We start from the raw sequence: 19,389 nt of genomic DNA, 5'->3' as shown, positions 1-19,389 counted from the left end.
TGTCCTGGGACCATAGATGCTAGAGAAATAGGATGCTAGCGAATGCACCTTGAGAGACCAAGAATGGAGGGCTTGAATGCAAATGGCATTTGAGAGAGAAGAGAACTGCTGGGAGATGCTGAAAGGGAGCTATTGTGCTACTTGGTATCCAATTCAATTCCCTTTGAATTTACTGGGATCAGCCTTAGTTTAGCTAAGACAGTCACAAAGAGGATTCAGTGAAAATGGAAACTTCACACTACATTTGTGAAGATGCTCTCTAATTTTGTGACCATATTTTTGCATCTGCAAAATGCAAATGTGCATTGAAATGTGAGGGTAAATGTTAGTATTTATACATTCCACTACCTGATTGCACTCAGAAATGAGGTAATTAATTGGATTTGTTCCCACAGTCAATTTTGCATCCTAACTTCACATTTAATTGCAAAGTAAAGTGCTAGGTTAAGGACCCTTTAAAAAAACAAAACAAAACAAAAGCAAACAAAAAAAACCCTTAGTTTGTATGAGGACATAGTAAGAAAGTAGGTCTTCTATGAGTCAGGCTGGGTGTGGAGGGTAATGCTGCTTTCCTGTTCATCTATTCCTATGTGTAAATATAGTTTATTTGACACTTGCTTCTTGGAGACAATGATTATTCCATTGATGTTAGTAACCAGCATAATATAGCTTTACTGTAGTCACTGTAACACAGCACCTGAAAGTGCTTTGATAATAAGACAAGGTCCCTCTTCCGAGGAGTTTACATGTCCTGATTAGTATGCATTGCTGATAATAGACTATGAAACCTTTCACAGGGTCTCAGTTCATTTTTATGGCTATCATGTCCTGTAGAACTAGTTGGAAACCAAAATTTCCATTCTTTGGAAAATTAAGACATTTACAAAACATTCATTCAGAATCAGAACAAAAAGCCAAATTCTGGAAATTTCCAATAGAAAAAAAAAATCTTTTTTTTTTATTTGAAACCATTGCAGTGTTTCATTTTGATAACATATAGTCAGCTTATTTAGACTTTGATATTAAAAGATTTTTAAAATATTATGTTATATTTAATATTTTACTATAATATATAAGTTGAAACAAGATTAATCAAAATGAGAAAGTAAAAATGAAACATTTTGACATTATTGAAACTAAACAAGAAAGTTGAAATTCAACTGTTAGACTTTTCATTGTGAATATTTTGTTGAAATCAACAGGTTCCCCCAAACCATCTTGATTGCAACAAAACTGCAATTTGTGATGGAAACCATTCTGTCAAAAATTCAACCAGCACTAGTCATGTACTTGCTTTAGTTGGCAATTCATCTAGTCTGTTTACCAAAATTATCTACTATAAATTCATAGTCACTTGTAAAATAAAACTCATTTGTGATCATCTGTTAGTCTAGTCCCAGATGACCCAAATGACCGGGGGCTATTAAAGAATAGAAGATTCAGCTTGGAATGTCTTTGTATTTATGGATTTAAACTAGATTTTTCATGTTGATTGGTTGGCTGTAGGAGTGGTATATGTGGCTATTCTCAACCTTCCCTTCAAGACATGAAAAACTCCAAGCTCACCCAGTGCAACTGCTCTTCTTTTTGGTGGCACGACCTGCTTTTGCCCAGTGAATGAGCAGAATTTAATACAAATTTAATACAAAGTCCATGATACTTTCCAGGCCTTTCATTCCTTCCATGGTAATTAGAGACATAAGTATTTTCTTGGCTTCACAAGCTGTGCTCTAAAAAATGAGCATTTAACAAGCTTGTCTTCCTATTTTGTGTACTAAAATATTTTTTTTCCTAAAAAATGCTTGTCTATGACACATAAGAGAAACACAGAATCTTTTATGAATCTTTATTTCCAGTGGACTTTTCTTGTCCTTGTTATTAACTTAAAGAAAGAGAGTGTCCATTTACCTTTTTGTTCTTTTTTTCTGAGTTGTCTTCCACATTCCTATCTGAGTTCCTGAAATTCCTTCTCAAGTTTTCTTTCTCTAAATTATTAAGTGAAGGCCAGATACTGCAGTCCCTTCTCAGGCAAAACTCCTGAGGAAGTTCAGGAACTACACCAGGCACCTTTAAAAATCTCAGTAGGTGCCTATCTGCATCTTTAGGCACCTAAATACATTTAACAATCTGGCCATGTAAGCTTAGAGAGGGAGATCAATAGTTAGTAGACCTTAATTGATCAGGGGAGTAGCTACTGAATAATTGTATGCAAACTTCTCTTTGCATCACCAATGCTCAAACAGATGCACACTCAATATTGCAGAAGCAATTAGATAATATTGTTTTATTAAAGGCTAACAAAATTGTTGCCAGAATAAGTTATTTTCTTACATAAGCAGTAACAGGAAGGGCCTAAAATGTGAGACAATTTACCCTTTAAAGTACAGAGCTGGGAAAAGGAAAAAATCTGTTTATTGACAAACTATAAATCACAAGCTATTGAAACACACCCACCCACACCCACACGAGGAAGGAGGAGGAAAATACCAGAATGAAAGTGGTAAAAGTAGAGAAACTAAATGGACAGGCCCTTTTGGCATCTGGTAAGAACCTTGCCTTGGTGATGAATCTCATTGTCACACCCCTCCGTTTTCATCGGCTGTTTCCTTCCCTGCTGGCAAGCCTTTCAGCAAATTCAATTTACATTCACCCTGGCATATCAGCTGACTCCTAAAGCTCTGTGTTTTTCTTGTCACTCCAGTTTATAGAAGGTTCCCACCTGCTGCTTGTTGGTAGGCAGTAGTGGAATGGAGACAGCAGGGTCTGGTATCTAAACTAATTACCCAAAGAGTTAACTTTATGACCAGAGTGTTAATTTGATTTACTTGTTGTGTATGGACCTGCGAACCCTCTCCTCTTGTCAACTGTTTGAAATGGGCCAGCCTCATTACCACTACAAAAGTGATTTTTCCTCCCTTGGAATTCTACTCATAATTAAATTTTCTCATTAGACTGACCTTCCACCTACTAAGGCAACGCCCATCTTTTCATGTACTGTGTTTAAATATGCCTACTACTGTATTTTCCACTCCATGCATCTGAGGAAGTGAGTTCTAGACCACAAAAGCTTATGCCCAAATACATTTATTAGTCTCTAAGGTGCCACAAGGACTCCTCGTTGTTCTGTCTTTATTCTCAGAGGGGTAGCCGTGTTAGTCTGGATCTGTAAAAGCAGCAAAGAGTCCTGTGGCACCTTATAGACTAACAGACGTTTTGGAGCATGAGCTTTCGTGAGTGAATATCCACTTCATCGGATGCATGTAGTGGAAATTTCCAGGGGCTTGCTTGCTTGCTTGCATATATATACCTGCCCCTGGAAATTTCCACTACATGCATCCGACGCAGTGGGTATTCACCCACGAAAGCTCATGCTCCAAAACGTCTGTTAGTTTATAAGGTGCCACAGGACTCTTTGCTGTCTTTATTCTGTATCTGTACATCACCTAGCACAATGGGGTATCAATCCATGACTGAGCTCCTAAACACTACCACAATATGAATAATAATATATTCATCTTAGCTACACTGTGCATGCTGCCATAGGTAGGATTTCTCTTGTGCCCTATCAAGAAAAATCTCAGCAGAGCCATCCTGTTGATCTTCAAGGACTATGATGTCCTTAGTGCGCAACGGGAAAGGATCAAAATGAAATATTCTAGGTAGCCATCATCTCATCCATGTCACTGAACGTGAACTGCTTCATTATGCCACTGCTTCTTAGGTGATACCCGCTAGTACTGTTGCCTTTCAAGCATTTCATCTGATGTGTACAAAAATTTAAAGGCAAAATGCTAAACAAGGTGAAATTTGAGGATTTTTTTTTCACAGTTCATTGCCAACTAGACAACAGTCTGTTTTACTGAAAAACTGGTAATTTTACATGGGGTTTTGGCTAAAAAAAATGGGTGCTTTCCCCAAGAATGAGCCCATTTCAAAGCAAAAATTGGCCCATTTTAAGTGAAATTTTTAAAATTTGACATTTGAAATTTGACATTTAAATTTTTTTTAACGTTTCTCTGTTAAAATGGGCATTTTAGCAAATTTTACGGCAAAGCATGTTTTCATGGCACCTAGCACAACGTGATCCTGTTCTGAGTGGGATCTTTGGGCACTGCCACGATATAAATAAAGCAAAAATGTAGAGGGTGCCCAACTGGCAGAGAGGCTAAGTGACTTGCCCAAGGGATCACATGGGAAGTCTGTGGCAGAATAAGGCATTGAAGTTGGGTCTTCCAAGTTCTAGGCTAGTGCCCTAATCACTGGACCATTCTTCCTCTCCCATCTCACTGTGCCTCAGTTTCCCATCTGTAAAATGAAGATAGAAATACTTTCTACCCCCTCCCCTTGTTAGTCTTTTTTCTATTTAGGGTATAAGTCTGAGAAAAGAAATAATGTGCTTGATCCTGGGCTGGTGCTGAGCACCACAACTCCCACTGACTTCAGTGAGAACAGAGAACATCAAAAACTCAGAGAATCAGGCCTCAAAGCTAAGCAGAAGCTCACATTTTGTACCAAAGAACACCACATTTACTTAACACATTGCAGTATACATTGTCTTCACGCAGGCATTGCATTTTAGAATGAGTTTATTAAAGTTCTAGACCACCACGATTAATAGGATAACTTCCCTGCTTTGTTGGATAATTACTGTTTTATGTTTCTATTTGCAGTGGATGCAAGGACAAGTGTTGAACAGAATAATGTGGCCGTTTCTTCCCAGAAGACAATAGAGATAAGCTCCACTTCTGATGCAAATGAAAAAAATCTTGGGACTGAGGCCAAGAAACCCGTGCCAGCTGCAAAATCTCGTTTTGTCTTTGCTTTTTCACGGCCTGTACCAGGACGTACTGAAGAGCAAGCTACAGACTCATCGGTTGGATCAGCTAAGCTTGATGTCAGTTCAGAGATGCCTGAAGTGAACAAAGCATCAAGTGAGAAAGTAGATAGTCCCGCAACAGCTGTGCTGGAGGAAGGGTCTGATAAAAACCTAAGCCAGGCCCCTTCTGCAGCAGAACTTAGTGACACTGAACTAATAGCATTAGCATCACCCGAGACAGAGGATGCAGCCTCATCAAAGGCAAAACAAGTGACTTTCTTTGACAGACTCTTCAAACTGGAAAAGGGGAAGGAGAAAGAAAAGAGTAAGACACAAGTCGAAACCCAAGAGGAAAGCCAGACTACGGAAATTCCTGACGCCGGCATCACAGCGGAAGAGGCTGCTGGATTACAGAGCACACCAAACAATGTCCCACAGGGGAAGGCAAGTGTTTGAATGGGAATATCAATTTCTTCCTTAATGAAATCTCTTAGGAATATCAATGGTGCAGGACAGCATCATGTTCTGATGGTTGTGTGAATCAGGCAGCAAATATTCTTGCTTTGTAGTGTGACTCCCCTACTTATCAGGGAAATCTAACAATCTCTGGAAGACTAATAAAAGCTGTGGCATCTGTTTCACGACAAAATTGGCAATGTTTGACCTATAGCTTAAGTTAATTTGTATTTTTACCAAAGACTTAGGCAAGACAGCTATATTCATGCTTCATTAGTCTAGATGATGAACACCAGCTGGCTGCAAGTGTAAAAAATGTACTTGGAGCATAAGTGACTTTCATGCTTTAGGAGCTCAGTGTCTGATATTGAATGGTTTTAGGAAATTCTTTAGGCATATTTCACATGAAGCTTATAAAATACTAACTCACTCATTTTATGCACAAGCTACTTATTGCATATCATACATACGAGGTCACAACCTTTAGTGAAGACTAGAATAGCGTAGTAACTCTTTGCACTTTGTATATATATAGTGCTCTTCATCCAAAGAATGATAATTCTTTAGAATGGATAGGAATGAATTTTAGAGACAGGGAAAATGAAGCATTAAGACGTTAAATGACTTGCCCAAGGTCATATGCTAGTCAGTAGCAGAGCTGGAAATAGACCTTGACTCTCTTGTGTGTGCTTTATAGATAAGATCTCAGCATTTGAGATAAGCAATTGTTTTGTATCTATAGCAATTGTTCTGACACTACTGCTGAGTTGCTTTATACTTGTCTCAGATGTGTTGGCTTTTTTTACTCTTTCTGTAGAATAGCGGGTAATAGCAAGGAAAACATGCAGTGGTTTATTGTTAATGTTATTGTATTTTTTATTTATGAAGGGCTGTCAGCACTCTGAAGTAGAATTAGTGGAATGTAGGAAGAAATGTAATCAGAGTTCTTTCTGGTTTTAAATGATTATTAATAGGTTCTTAAACTTAATGGGGCAAATCAACATAGCTTCATTGACTTCAACACAGTAATGCTACTTTACAACAGCTGAGCATCCAGCCCAAATTTTTTTCTAAAGGATGAGTTCAGGTTTCATCTGGAAATTTTTACACCATCAAAATTACTAGAGGTTGATTTTGCGTATAATGGCACTTCAAGCATGGCTGTGTTGCTCAAAGGGCCAGCCCCTCAACAGGTGTAAAGTGGTGTAACTCCACTGTTAGCGTCAATGTGCTACTTTGCATCAGCTGAGGATCTAGCTCAAATATTTTTATAACCTCTGGGGGAAAAAGACAATATAAAAACTGGACACCTGTTTACCAGAATCTATGGAGGAAAAGGCAATTTTAAGAGCAATTATTATTTTGATGGCTCTAGCATAAGTCCTCTACTTATACTAATGATGGAATATCACTAACTGCTGCCTTGAGCAGCATTGACCGTATCTCTGAACGAGGTCTGTTTGCCTTCTGAATATATTACTGCAATATTGTTTCTAAAATAAGTCTCTCTTTTTCTACTCTGAAATACCCCACCCCCGGGGTTTGGTATCTCAGTTCTGGAGGATCTCAGCCCTAGAATAAAAATCTATTTATCTTTTCTTTTTTTTTTAAAAGGTTTGCCAGTTTGTTTTAAGATAAGAGTGTGAAAGAATAGAAGTTTATTGATAACAAATGTGTTTTTGTGCCTGTCCTTCAAAAATGGTGCACATCACTGGGTATCTCAGACAGCTAATTTATAACACATGGGATATGGTGCCTATGCACACTTGTGTATTTGTGTTCTGACTGTGGAATCTAAAATCACTCACTGTTTAAAGCAGAGCTGAATGAATGATCCACAATGAATAATGTATTCAGTACATATTGCCTTTTCTTTCCGTTTGCAAATTATCCAGGGAAAGACTGATATTCTGCCAATATTCACAAATATTTACAAATTTCTTCAAGATTAAGTCTTGGCCTATAGCTGATTAGAATTGTTACCTTTACAGTTAAATATAATATTCACAATTCATGCTTTATTTGTTACTTTCTTTAGACCAGGCCTATGCCATTTCACTTTACTAGGAATGGTTTGCTCATAGGCAAAACCCCTGAGAGAAGACGCAACTTATACCAGAAATAAAGAGTGTTTTTTGATCTATAGCTTATGCCTGTTCCCCAAACAAAATAAGCTATATCAGCAAAACCACGTTGCTGGTATAACTGCATCTACAGCAGGGCTTTTTGCTGGTATAAAAATGTTGTAGAGAATCACACCCCTCGCTGACTGGCAGACACTTCTAGTTGGCCTATGATTCTCTTTTTTTATGTTAAGACTTAACCACATAGCACACATTTCAAATGGCACATTTGATTATAAAATGTGCAGTGTACAGTTCATGCTGTGTTGGTTGGTGCAAGCAGTGAAACATGAAGCATGCATTGCACACTGCAATACATAAACAGAAGTAGCTTTTCACTAAGAATTTGAGTTAAACATTTGCTTGTTGTGAACAAATTCTCACATGTGTAAACCTCAAGCATGCAAGTTTTTGTTAAAAGCAAACATCAATCCATCACAAACACGATCAAAGTAAATTTTTCCAACTCAAACAATTACACGTTAGAAATGTTTCTTCTATTCCACAGCTCTAGCTTGGCTACTTGGACATCTGCTACCCTTACCTGTAAAGACCAATGCAAGTGAAATGAATGGGACTACTTGGAGTAGTAAAGTTAAGCACATGCCTAAGTATTTGCAGGATTGGGGGCTTAGTTTGCATATAATGCCTTTGGAATTCAGTGAAACTGCTTGTGAACTAACTCCCTGGGTCTGTAAATACTTTTAACTTTAAGTATGTGAATGGTCCCAGTGAAGTCAGAAATGTGCATAGGTGCTTTGTAGGGTAAGGACCTCAACTGGTACTCAATGTGAGAGTGAAACTTCAGCCTTAGCTTTGAATTTCCTGGCATTTATTTGTATATTTGAGAGACAGAACACAAAAAGGCAGGAGGTGGGGGAGCCTGAGACCTTTTATGGTGAGCCAGGAATGAACATTTTATAGCCAGATTAAAAGAGGTGATAAAAATGCTGTCAAATTTATAATTATCCTTGAGTTGCTGAGCTTTGCTCTAATTCCACCTGATTAAACTAAGGCCTGGCCTCTGTCTTCAAATACACACAAACTATGTTTCCTGTAAAACTGGTTACTTTGCATGTATTATGACAGAAGGATTAAGATTTAAAATTACACCAAAAATCTCCCAAACAGCTGCCAATTTAACTTGATTGTGTCTGCACAATGTTACACCATGAAAAAGAAACTCAAGTTATTGCTGTTGGCCATTATCGTTTTTGGTGGATTGTGATTTGTAGCCTCTATAAGAGCCTGTTCTAGTCAAAGCATCACAGACAGTAAGCACCAACAAATAACCAATAACATTGCTGGTAAGTGAAGGATAGACTACAGTTTTAGCTTAGGAGTTGCACAAGCATTCAGTGTTTGACAAACCAGTCTTTATTTTCGTGGTCTACAAAACTACATTCACATCACAGCATAATTAAAACAAGGACAGGATTCATGAATTGATGAAGAATTTACTATTTAAGCCAAAGAAAAGATAAATTATTTGCCTGAAATGTTTCACTGAGCCAGGATTCATACAAACAAAAGTGTTGGCAGGAATACATTCTTTTGATACGTTTTTCTAATGACTGAACTAAGATTATAGTATAAGCCCTTAATTACTCAAAAGCTTGGCTCCTTACAGAAATGCATTTACACAGGAACATTTACCCAGGAACATTTAGCTCCTGATGCTGACTTTTCTCCTATGTTATTTCCAGAGGTTTTTTTCATTAGCATTTGTCTTTGCAGAGCACATTATGGAATGCGCTGATGCAGAGGTTTTTGTGGATATTTAAATATGGCTCTAGAATGTGAGGTTCCATATATATTATCTCCTCCTGACTTATGCTGTAAAGGCCTGATGCTGCATTCCTTACTCCAGCAAAATTCCTGTTGAAGGTAGCGCTGGGCCACAATTAAAGCCCCATATCAAGACCCAGGTTTGGGTCTGAGTTTGCAGCTTGAATGCTGATGGAGGCTAATAGTTTAGGGAAGCTCCTCATACAAAAAGGGTGATTACAGTACAAAAAGGTAACTGTGTGTGAAACTGCCCACTGTCCAGAGAAATTGGTGTCTCCTGTGAGTGCAATTTGATTGTTTGCCCCTATGTGCACCTATTTTGCTGATGCAATTTGGTTGCTTGCATGTGAAAATATGAGCTTATCTATGCCACGAGTGTGTGTCTATTGGGGGGAAAGGGTAATAGCGGATTTAGTTGTGCTTTGTGGCATGCTGGGTTTTGAGGTGGCTCTGGGTAGCATGGTGCCTCACGCTCTTTACATCCTTCACCTCTCTCTACACTGTGTAGTCTGGCTCTCGTAGGAGAGTGTTTCAGGCCAGCAATGAGATGCGTTGGAAGGGATGTAGGAAAGTAGAACACCTAGTTGACCAATGATGGTGTTTGGTTTTTTGTGTGTGTGTGTCTCTCTCTCTTTCATTTCTATTTGAGTGTGTATGAGAGAGACAGAGAGAGAGAGAAACTCAGGTTAAAGTCACTGAACAATTCTCACTGAAGTTCTTTTGCTGATGTCACCCGTTTTAAGTGCTCTGCTGAGGCTAGTTTTGCTTAGCAATGTATATTCTGCATCCTGGTTTTTTTGGTCTGGTGCCTCACACTTTACTGTCCCTTTCACATCTGAAGGAGAGCTAGCTTTTATCACGTGTCCAGTACCAATATACATGGCATCCTTGGAAGAATGGCCACTGAAACTGGCACAGACTGCATGTGTTTTGCAGGGAACAGAGTGTTCTTGGAAAGGCTTTGGCCTGTAATTGGCAGCTGTACAAACTATTGTGTCAGGTTCTTTCAAGAAACTTCTAAATAGCCTGTTAAAATGTTCTGAGCCATTGTGATGCATATCTTTCTGTGGTAGATTTGCAAAATGGTGGCTGGAGATTTAAGCAGGTAAAATCCTGTTATTGCTAATGAAACCTGTGTCCTTAACTCCTTGCATACAGGTCTAAGAATGTACCCCACTCTGTGCACACTTCACAGCACCAAAGAAGTCCTCTGGTAAAGTTTTTTAATTGCATTCATGATTTCACATGCTCAGAATTCCTCACCCCTCCTCCCCCAGCCCACCACTTGCCCATACAAATATATGTTCCTTTGTAAATCATATGTAAATAGTTCTTTTAAAATTCTATGATACAGAGGAAGAAAATCTCAGAAACTTGACCCAAAGGAATATTTCTTTGAAAAAGTGGAGACTGATAAAAAAAAAGCATAATGGCAGGTTGATAGAAACCTCCTGTGTGCCATTATAACACCAGCTAGTCCTTTCTCTCAAGGTATTTCAGAGATACCACCTATTGAAGATTCTTTGAGGCACAAAATTGAAAAAAAAAAGTAAGTGGGAACATCATCTCCTAATGGCTATTACTACTTCTTGTGTCACTGTTTTCTCTGCCTCTGGTAAATCCATACAGCAGTTTCAAGAAAATATACTGTATTATTATAAGTTGTTATTTGTACTGAAATAACACTTAGAGGCCACTACCAAGATCAGGGCCCCCTTGTGCTGGGCACTGTAATTATTGAGAGTATGTGTATGTACATGCGTGTCTGTGTGCAGACAGACAGCCCCTGCTCTGAAGAGCTCCATCTAAATAGACAAGGCAGACAAAGGGTTGGAGAAATGTAATATTAATGTCATCCCCACTTTACAGATGAGGAATTATGCTCAGAGAGATTAAAGCCCAGACTTACAAAGGTATTTAGGTGCCTAAAGATGCAGATAGATGACTAGCTCCTAATGACTTCCAATGGGAGTTAGGTGCCTAATCTCCAAAGGTGCTTTTGTATCTACAGCTAAGCACCTATTTGCATTTTTAGGTGCCTAAAAACCTTTGTAAATCTGGCCCTGTGTGATTTGTCAGGAAGCCTATAGCAGAGCTGAGAAACAAACCCTGATTTCCCAAGTCTAGAGCCTATCCTACTACTCAGAGATTTCTGGTGATTGGATTTGCATGAGTGTCCCTTTCTCATCTTGTCCCTCAGTGCTGTGTAAGGGGTGTGGACAGGCCCTGTATCAGCACTTGAGCGATGCTGGAATGTTCCAGAATGGTGTTCTGGTATTTCTGATGGGATGCAATGAAGGGGGAGCACAATGAAGGAGGCCAGGAGGCACAAAAAAGGGGGATAGGGATGCTAGGCCCAGGGGCAGCTCTAGGCATTTTGCCGCCCCAAGCACGGCAGGCAGGCTGCCATTGGCGGCTTGCCTGCGGAGGGTCCACGGGGCCCATGGCGTCGGCAGACCTCCCGCAGGCACGCCAAAGCCGCGGGACCAGCGGACCCTCCGCAGGCATGCCGCCAAAGGCAGCCTGCCTGCCGCCCTCGCGGCGACCGGCAGGGCGCTCCCAGTGGCTTGCCACCCCAAGCACGCACTTGGCATGACAGGGCCTGGAGCCGCCCCTGGCTAGGCCCTTCTTCCACTGCCAGCTCTGAGCAGTGACCCAGAAGCCATGGCTTCTCATCACGGGCATGCCCAAGCCAGCATGTGGGGTGGCTCTGCAGTGAGGGATCCGTTGCCTGTGTCCTCACCCAATGGGGAGCCCCTGCTGGCGTTCTGGCACTGTGGGCTAGGAGGGGAGACCAAGGCATGGCCAGGAAGGGAGGTGGCAGCTGCTGGGTCTACACTCAGAGCTGGCCAAGGGGGAGGCTTGGGCACCCCTTCATTGTGCCCTATCCCTGCCTTCTCTATGGTCAGCGCCGCAGACGCCCCCTTCTTCCCCCCAGGGTGAGGGGAGGCCCATACTGCTGCACAGGCTGAAGGGTCCTGGCAGGAGTATAGAGCCCCCTCGTCCTCCTTTTGCTGCCAGTGAGCACGTCGGCTCACAGTGGTGACATCAGGGCTTCTTTTTTTTTAGGACTCAAGCACAGCTCTATATAGCAGCCTTCATGCTAAACATCCTCCCTCCCCGAGCAATTAACAGTGGCCTGCTCCACAAGAAGTGGAGGTACAAGGCCACAAGGAACCTTCCTTCCATACCCTCCTTATGCCCCAACTTATGTAGTACATCTAGAGACAAGGCTGAATTCAGTCCCTGTGCTCTCTGAGTGCAAAAACCCCTTCCTCCCTCTACTCACAGGGGAGGTGCTCACTACCCATGGGAGTGGCAGGGAGGAGATGGGGCTGGGTCCCCGACGCTCCATGTACCAACCCATCAAGCAGGATTGTAGCACAGAAGGAAGCAGATACCACCAATGGCTAGTGAGCTCCTGTGCTCACCCTGGGGCAGGCAGCTTGATCTAACTATAAGTAAAAAAATCAATATGAGTTCAGATGCATTTGTCTGCACTGTACTGCACTCATCACTATAGTTACCTAGACACTAAAGTACCTCCTCAAAATGCCAATATTTACAGCCTGGAGAGGAGGTAAACTTTGTTGAGGGAGTGAAAAGGGCAGTATGTCCTAATGCATTTGAAAATGCACTTCAATTTTAGTTTATTTAGTTTATTAGTGAATATGTCACCAAAGGGTACAGAAATATTTCTCTTTCTGCTGGTTTCTTTCCTTTTTTCATTGTAATAGCCGTGTGGAATAGAGGGTAAAAAACTAGTAACTGATAAGATCTTAGGCCCCAAGTCAACAATGCATTGAAACAGTGCTGAATCAGAACATCAGTGAACTGAATACAGGAATGGACTACACTTACGGTACAATACTGCATACATCATTCCCACATGAAATCTCTTCTCTCGCCATGCTTTAGTAGATTATAATGAGAGCTGGTTGAAAAATGTTGAATGTTCAAAATTTATAAAATGTTTTTTATTTTTTTCCAATTATTTTTACAAAAAATATATGAATTGTCAAAAAATTGTAAGTTTGACATTTCCAAGAAAAAAAATGAATTTTTTTTGCAAAAGACAGTTTCTAAATTTTTGTTATTATGTTTAATAATGAAGCTTTGTTTCTGAGATGTAAGCAAAAATTAAAGAAAATTCCACAAACCCATTTAACAGAAAACAACCCACAAGCGTTAAAGGCTCCAGGGTCCATATTGGTTATCTGATCTCTAAACAGACTTTGCATGTGTTGTCATTCCTTCAAGCATGACAGACTGGAGTCATTTAAAGCCATTAGGGTGTGCTGTTTGCCATGGAAAAGGAAGAGCAAGAAGAAATGGCAGGGTTAGTAACAGGTTCTGAGCTGTACTTTGGACCCTGACCTAGCTGCTGGTCTTTCTAGTGTACTGTGTTGGTACTTTCAAGGCAAAACTTAATTATTAATTATATTATTATTAATTATTATTATTTAAGAACTGCAAAATCTCTTTCTTTGCATCTCATACTAGTTTGTTTGATGGTGCTACAAGAAAGCAAACTGACAATGGGAACAACTGCCTGGTGGCATCCTTACAGCAAAGGACTGCACTCGGTAAATTAGAGCTTACGAGAAAAGGAGGGTGGTGCATTAATAGAGTCACTAGTAGGCAAGACAGCTATTCAGTTTGGTGAGGAGGCTACTCATCCTGGGAGGGTATAGTGCATCCCGGGCTGCACGCTTGCTCCCAGCAGAAATACCCATTTCCAAATGAACGGCTACTGAGCATCTCCTTTCTATAGTGTGGATAACACCATGGTCTCCCCATATGCCATTCCCTCATGCAGAAAAGCAGAGTGTGCACCTCAGCAAAGACTCAATCCTGTGTCCATTGATGTTGATGGTAATGCTGCCATTGACTTCAATTGTGCAGGATCAAACATCCTATGTAAATCTCATCTCTGCGCTCTATCAGCATCAAGCAAGAACTTAGAACAACAAGAAGCCAAGGTATGAAAATAACTTCATGTCCAGAACCACCAGAGCTGATTGGGAAATGGAATATGTAACTAGCTATGTGACTTTTTTCATGAAGTAACCTGATTTCCAACTACCAGACGTTAAGACAGGGATAACTTAGGACCCAGATTTTCCAAACTCTGCATGTGGAAAAATGCACAGAAGTAAATGCCTACTTTGCAAATGAACAGTCAATGTGACATCGTAATTTACACATTGGGGGGTGAGTGAGGATCCTAGTGTCTACATATAAAGACTAAAATGTATGACATATTAAAGAAAAAGGACAAAACAAGCTATATTGTTAAGTGGTTTTAAAAAAAATTCAAGGGATGATTAACTTAATTACCTGAGGGTTCAAAGGCCAGATATTTATCTAGTGTAAATAGGCATGGCTGCGTTGATTTCCACTATATAATTATGATCTATTTAGAAAGAAGGAGCATTTCTCAGTCCTTAATCAGAGACATTTGATACAAGGAAAGTACAGAAAACTATCTGGATTAAAATTATATGGGGCCCAATTTTCAGTGGAACTTCAACCCAACCTTAGCTTGTATGAACACTTCTTTTGCACACCCAATCCAGCAGTCCCATCTGTGTACCTGCCTACCTAGCTGGTGGGACTTTTGCTTTCTCACTGTGATCTTCTGTTAGAGATACATGGCAGGTGAGGTAATATATTTTATTGAACCAACTTCTGTTGGTGAGAGAGACAAGCTGTTGAGCTTACACAGAGCTCTTTTTCAGGTTCTTGATAGATCTTTTACGCCCTGCTGCTCTTCATGTAGGCTTTTGAAATGAAGACAATTGGGCCATCTCCTCCTCTCCCTTTTGCAGCATGGAAAGGTGCAGAATTGCCCTAAACACATAGAGTAGGTGTGTGGAGGCCCCAGGGAAGGGAGAGATAACTATGCACCCATATACTCCCTTATGTGGATAAGGGAGAAGCCGTGGATGTGGTATACCTAGACTTTAGTAAGGCATTTGATACGGTCTCGCATGATATTCTTATCGATAAACTAGGCAAATACAATTTGCTCCCTCAAGATAGGTGGCTATGGGCAGCCCCAAAGGGGAGAAGTTGAGGAAACAGCCTGTCTCTGTGATGTGTTCCCTTCTCAGGATAGAGTGCAGTTTGAATCATCACTTGTTATTGTTCTGAGCAGAGAAACACAAGCTGAGCACTCCCCCATGCCAGGATTTTTCAGCTGAACAGTTATGGCCAGATTCTGGCCCTCGATGCCGTCACAGACAGCACTATGGAGAGGCTAGAACAGGGGAAGGAACCTGGCTTATTGTTTGTGGGATCACAAACTCTAACTCCTAAAAACTTTACTCATGTGATCAGTCCTACTTACTGCAACAGGACTGCTCACATAAGTAGGATTTGCAGGAGCAAGTCCCAAAATTAGATTATTAATGGAGAAAGGGAACCTGAGTATTAATAAAGGAGGGAAAGAAGAATATGCTCAATCATTGTTCAAAGAGTCGTATATATGTAAGACACTGTAAACTGAAATTGAATTCACTCATTTGCATGTGTATAAATCCATAGAGTTGTGATTAACTGATCTATTAGCTGCTTTAGTGCTAACAATTACAAAGTTATCTACTAGGAGCAGATCCCTAACTGGTCTGCTTGCACTTTGCTAATCACACTGTTGTTTGCTAGTTACAATGAGAGCCACTGCATTTGAATTGTCTGCTAACTGAGCCCCTAAAGCCCAGAGCCCAATCCTGCAAGGTGTTCAACGTCCACAGATTTCAGTGAAGATGGGGATGGTCAGTACCTCTCAAGATGCACTTAGGACATTGCAAGATCAAGACCTAAAGATGTGTGAGGACTCACACTTTTATGTTATTCCTTTTAGGTCTTCATGTAAAAGATATTTGGGAAGGGGGAGGTGAATTTTTTGCACAGCTCTTTAGATAGTTTATGAGTCATCAGTGGTGCCAAAATTGTAAATTATGAACACAGTCTAAGGGCCACATTTTCTAATGTGACCCTTAGACCATGGTGGATATTGCGCTCTTTTGAAAATCAGGCTGTAAATGTGCAACGGCAGCTACTAAGCACTTCTGAAAATCTGGCCCTTATTCACTGCCTATATGAGAAGTGAGCTTCTTTGAAAATAGATTCCCAATTCTGAGTGTTAGCATAGGAAGAACTGTCCTGATCATACTGTTTGGAAAATCTGGCCCCTCATACATGAGAGACAGCTCTGTGTGGCTTAAAAAGCTAGAGTTATTGTTGATGTTTGCTGGTGGTTTGAGAGGCTTTTTTAATATTGTTTGTGGTTTCTAGATAAAAATTATTTTTGGAAATTGCAGTATATTGAGGAGCAGAAGCTTTCTTTGTATGTTGTAATCAGACATTGCGGCTTCAAAGGCCAAAATCTCAGCCATTTGTTACCGTTCACAAGTGCTAAGCCACGTTAATAGAAAAGGGGGGGTGTTTTGGATGCTGCATGCAACTTTACTTGCTATTTGTGTTATATTCTGTAGCTCAGAACAGTGTTCCTCTTGCCAACTGCAAATGCTTGGTACATTAGAAGAGAGGGGCAAAAAGATTTGTATAAATGCGCGATTGTTCTGAATATGTAGGCTGGATAAGTATGGCTGGAATTGGGGTTGTGACTCTTGAGAGCAACAGGATGCAAATCACAAGTGTTACTTTTACATTCCACTGGACATTAAACAAGCTGGGTCTGAAGAAACTGTGCTCCTTTTTTAGGACATAGATGATTGCAACCAAAAAGCCGTGCAGCAAGGCTCAGCAGGTGTCAATACTGACGAGGCAGCAGTAAAACAAGAGAACCCCAAGGCATTTGCCACAACAGACAACAATAATTCTGTCATGAGTTTCTTTAAAACACTGGTAAGTCTTTGCCTACAGTTTTGCTCTATAGGGAACACCTAAAAACAAAGACTGCTTATTAAATTCCAATCTATATGCATTTATGAATGTCGAATATGCTCATTATCTCGGGTACCAAAGATTAATGTTGTAAAACTGAACTGATGCCTTAGAGCAGGGGTCGGCAACCTTTCAGAAGTGCTGTGCCGAATCTTCATTTATTCATTCTAATTTAAGGTTTCGCGTGCCAGTCATATATTTTAACATTTTTAGAAGGTCTCTTTCTATAAGTCTCTAATATATAACTAAAATATTGTTGTATGTAAAGTAAATAAGGCTTTTAAAATGTTTAAGAAGCTTCATTTAAAATTAAATTAAAATGCAGAGCCCCCAGACCGATGGCCAGGACCCAGGCAGTGTGAGTGCCACTGAAAGTCAGCTCGCGTGCCGCCTTCGGCACCCGTGCCATAGGTTGCCTACCCCTGCCTTAGAGAATGCTTAGATTGATAGGGAGAGAAAGAGACTGTGCAATAGTTACTTAATGGTATTGATTAGGAAAATGTCCTCTACTCTTATAGACTGTTTTAGAACCCAAGTCATTCAGTTCTGTTAAAATATTTTCCGTGAGTTAAAACTTGCTTTGAAAATGTCTAAATATACAAACAAAACAATCATCAGTTACTGGCAGCACAAATGTAAGTCAAGGAAGGGACAGGATAACCATTAAGTACAAAGAAGCATAGTTGTTAATGAGAGGGGAAGCTGGGTAATGAAAATACTAAATTAGCAATGCAAAAGGACAGCAAATGCCAGAGGTCATGATTGGGTTCACCTTTAGGGAATAATAGAACCTTCAGGTTTGTCTAATGTATTTTTTATTTTGATTTTTTTTTATCTTTCCAGACACTGTCTCAAAATTACATTTAGGAAATGAATTCATCTCATATTAATATGCAATAAGTCTTTCCCATTTGGAAAGCAAAATAGAGTTTGCTATTTGTAGGTTGCATGTGTATTCTTTCCCTTATTGTCATAGATAAGCCTGCTAGGTTCTAACTAACTGATGAAATTTCAGATGCTTCCTATTGAAAGAAGCTGAATTTGGACATAGTTCATCCACTATTACAGTATTTTGTTTTCTCAAATATTTAAGGTTTCACCAAGCAAATCAGAAGCCAGAAGTGACTCTGAGGACAAGGTAGGCAGTTTGCTTGATGTTTTTCTCTCTGTCGTTATCATTACAGTGTGCTCAGATTGGCTTCAATGCTATCCTTTCTTCTCCTGTGCCTTCCCTTCCTCTGTACATGAGGTTACTGTTTGTTGTAATGAAACAAACAGTAACCTTTCAGAAATAAAATACAAAAGAAGAAAGATGACCATAGACTAGTCTATTTTTTCCATTCAGTTTCAAATACTGTGCTGAATGTACTACTTAATCCACTTCCCGAGTTAGACATTTGAAGTTGAAATAGTAATATTGTTATATTGGAAGTTATTTAGATTCTCAAACTAGATGAGTTTGGGGTTTCTGGATGAAATTCTGGCCCCACTGAATTTAATTGCAAAATTCCCATTAACTATTATAGGGTCAGGATTTCTTCATGATTTTGCTTATACAGCTGTGCAAAGCTGCCAGTTTTCACTTCCTATTATTTAAATGTGAATATAGATATTTTTCTTGAGGCCTTGCATACAGGGCGACATTCTCACCTGTTTGTATAGAGGGTCACAGAAGTCCTTCAGCACTGCAGAACTGTAGCTATTCTGTGCAGGGTGTGGCCAGCTGTGGAACAGGTCCATAGGAAGATGACAACACATTCTGCTCTTCCTGGAGCTAGAGTCTAAACCAGATGCCATTTGTGGGAACATGCCCACAAGGGGTCTGATCTAACTCCCATTTTAGTCAATGGGAAGATGTCCAGTGATTTCAGTGGGACCAGACCTGACACCTTCATTGGTCACAAGTATCCACACTAGGAGCATGCTGTTGTTGGAGGGGCTGTACTATTCCTGTTAAGTAGCTTAAACCTGCACCCTGCTCCTGGTTTGTGAGGTAAATTCTGTCCCCCTCCACCTCTGTATAATTTCCTCATTTATTCAGGCACTAGAGGACATGGGGAGGTGAGAGTCAGTTTCTCCATGATGATTTAAAATGGGGTAGAAAGAATGTCCAGACTCTTCTAATGTAATGCAGCGTGCAGACTGCAGTCTCTCCTACAGTGACATTGCCTTCCCACCGCCTAGCAGCTCGTGAACATCAGCATAACCTTCATAGGCACAGACTTTATTGGAGTTACACTCCTTTATACTAGTTGAAGATATGGCCCGTTGCGCCAATTTCTACATGCTGTTACA

The 19,389-nt window shown here is 40.2% G+C and overlaps 1 protein-coding gene across 1 annotated transcript in view; it reads left to right on the top strand.

Moving 5' to 3' along the window:
- Nucleotides 1-4,817: 4,817 nt before the first annotated feature.
- LOC123347573 (breast carcinoma-amplified sequence 1 homolog) overlaps nucleotides 4,818-19,389 on the top strand; it is a 31,474-nt gene continuing 16,902 nt past the window's right edge. Inside the window, exons 1-3 of the mRNA XM_044984906.1 lie at nucleotides 4,818-5,260; nucleotides 16,912-17,055; nucleotides 18,188-18,232. Of these exons, the coding sequence (XP_044840841.1) occupies nucleotides 4,907-5,260; nucleotides 16,912-17,055; nucleotides 18,188-18,232 (543 nt within the window). The 5' untranslated portion in view covers nucleotides 4,818-4,906. The remainder of the gene's footprint in view (nucleotides 5,261-16,911; nucleotides 17,056-18,187; nucleotides 18,233-19,389) is intronic.

Source organism: Mauremys mutica, chromosome 13 (genome assembly GCF_020497125.1).
Source record: "Mauremys mutica isolate MM-2020 ecotype Southern chromosome 13, ASM2049712v1, whole genome shotgun sequence".
Classification (NCBI taxonomy): domain Eukaryota; kingdom Metazoa; phylum Chordata; order Testudines; family Geoemydidae; genus Mauremys; species Mauremys mutica.
This window is presented reverse-complemented; position numbering and strand designations above follow the sequence as displayed.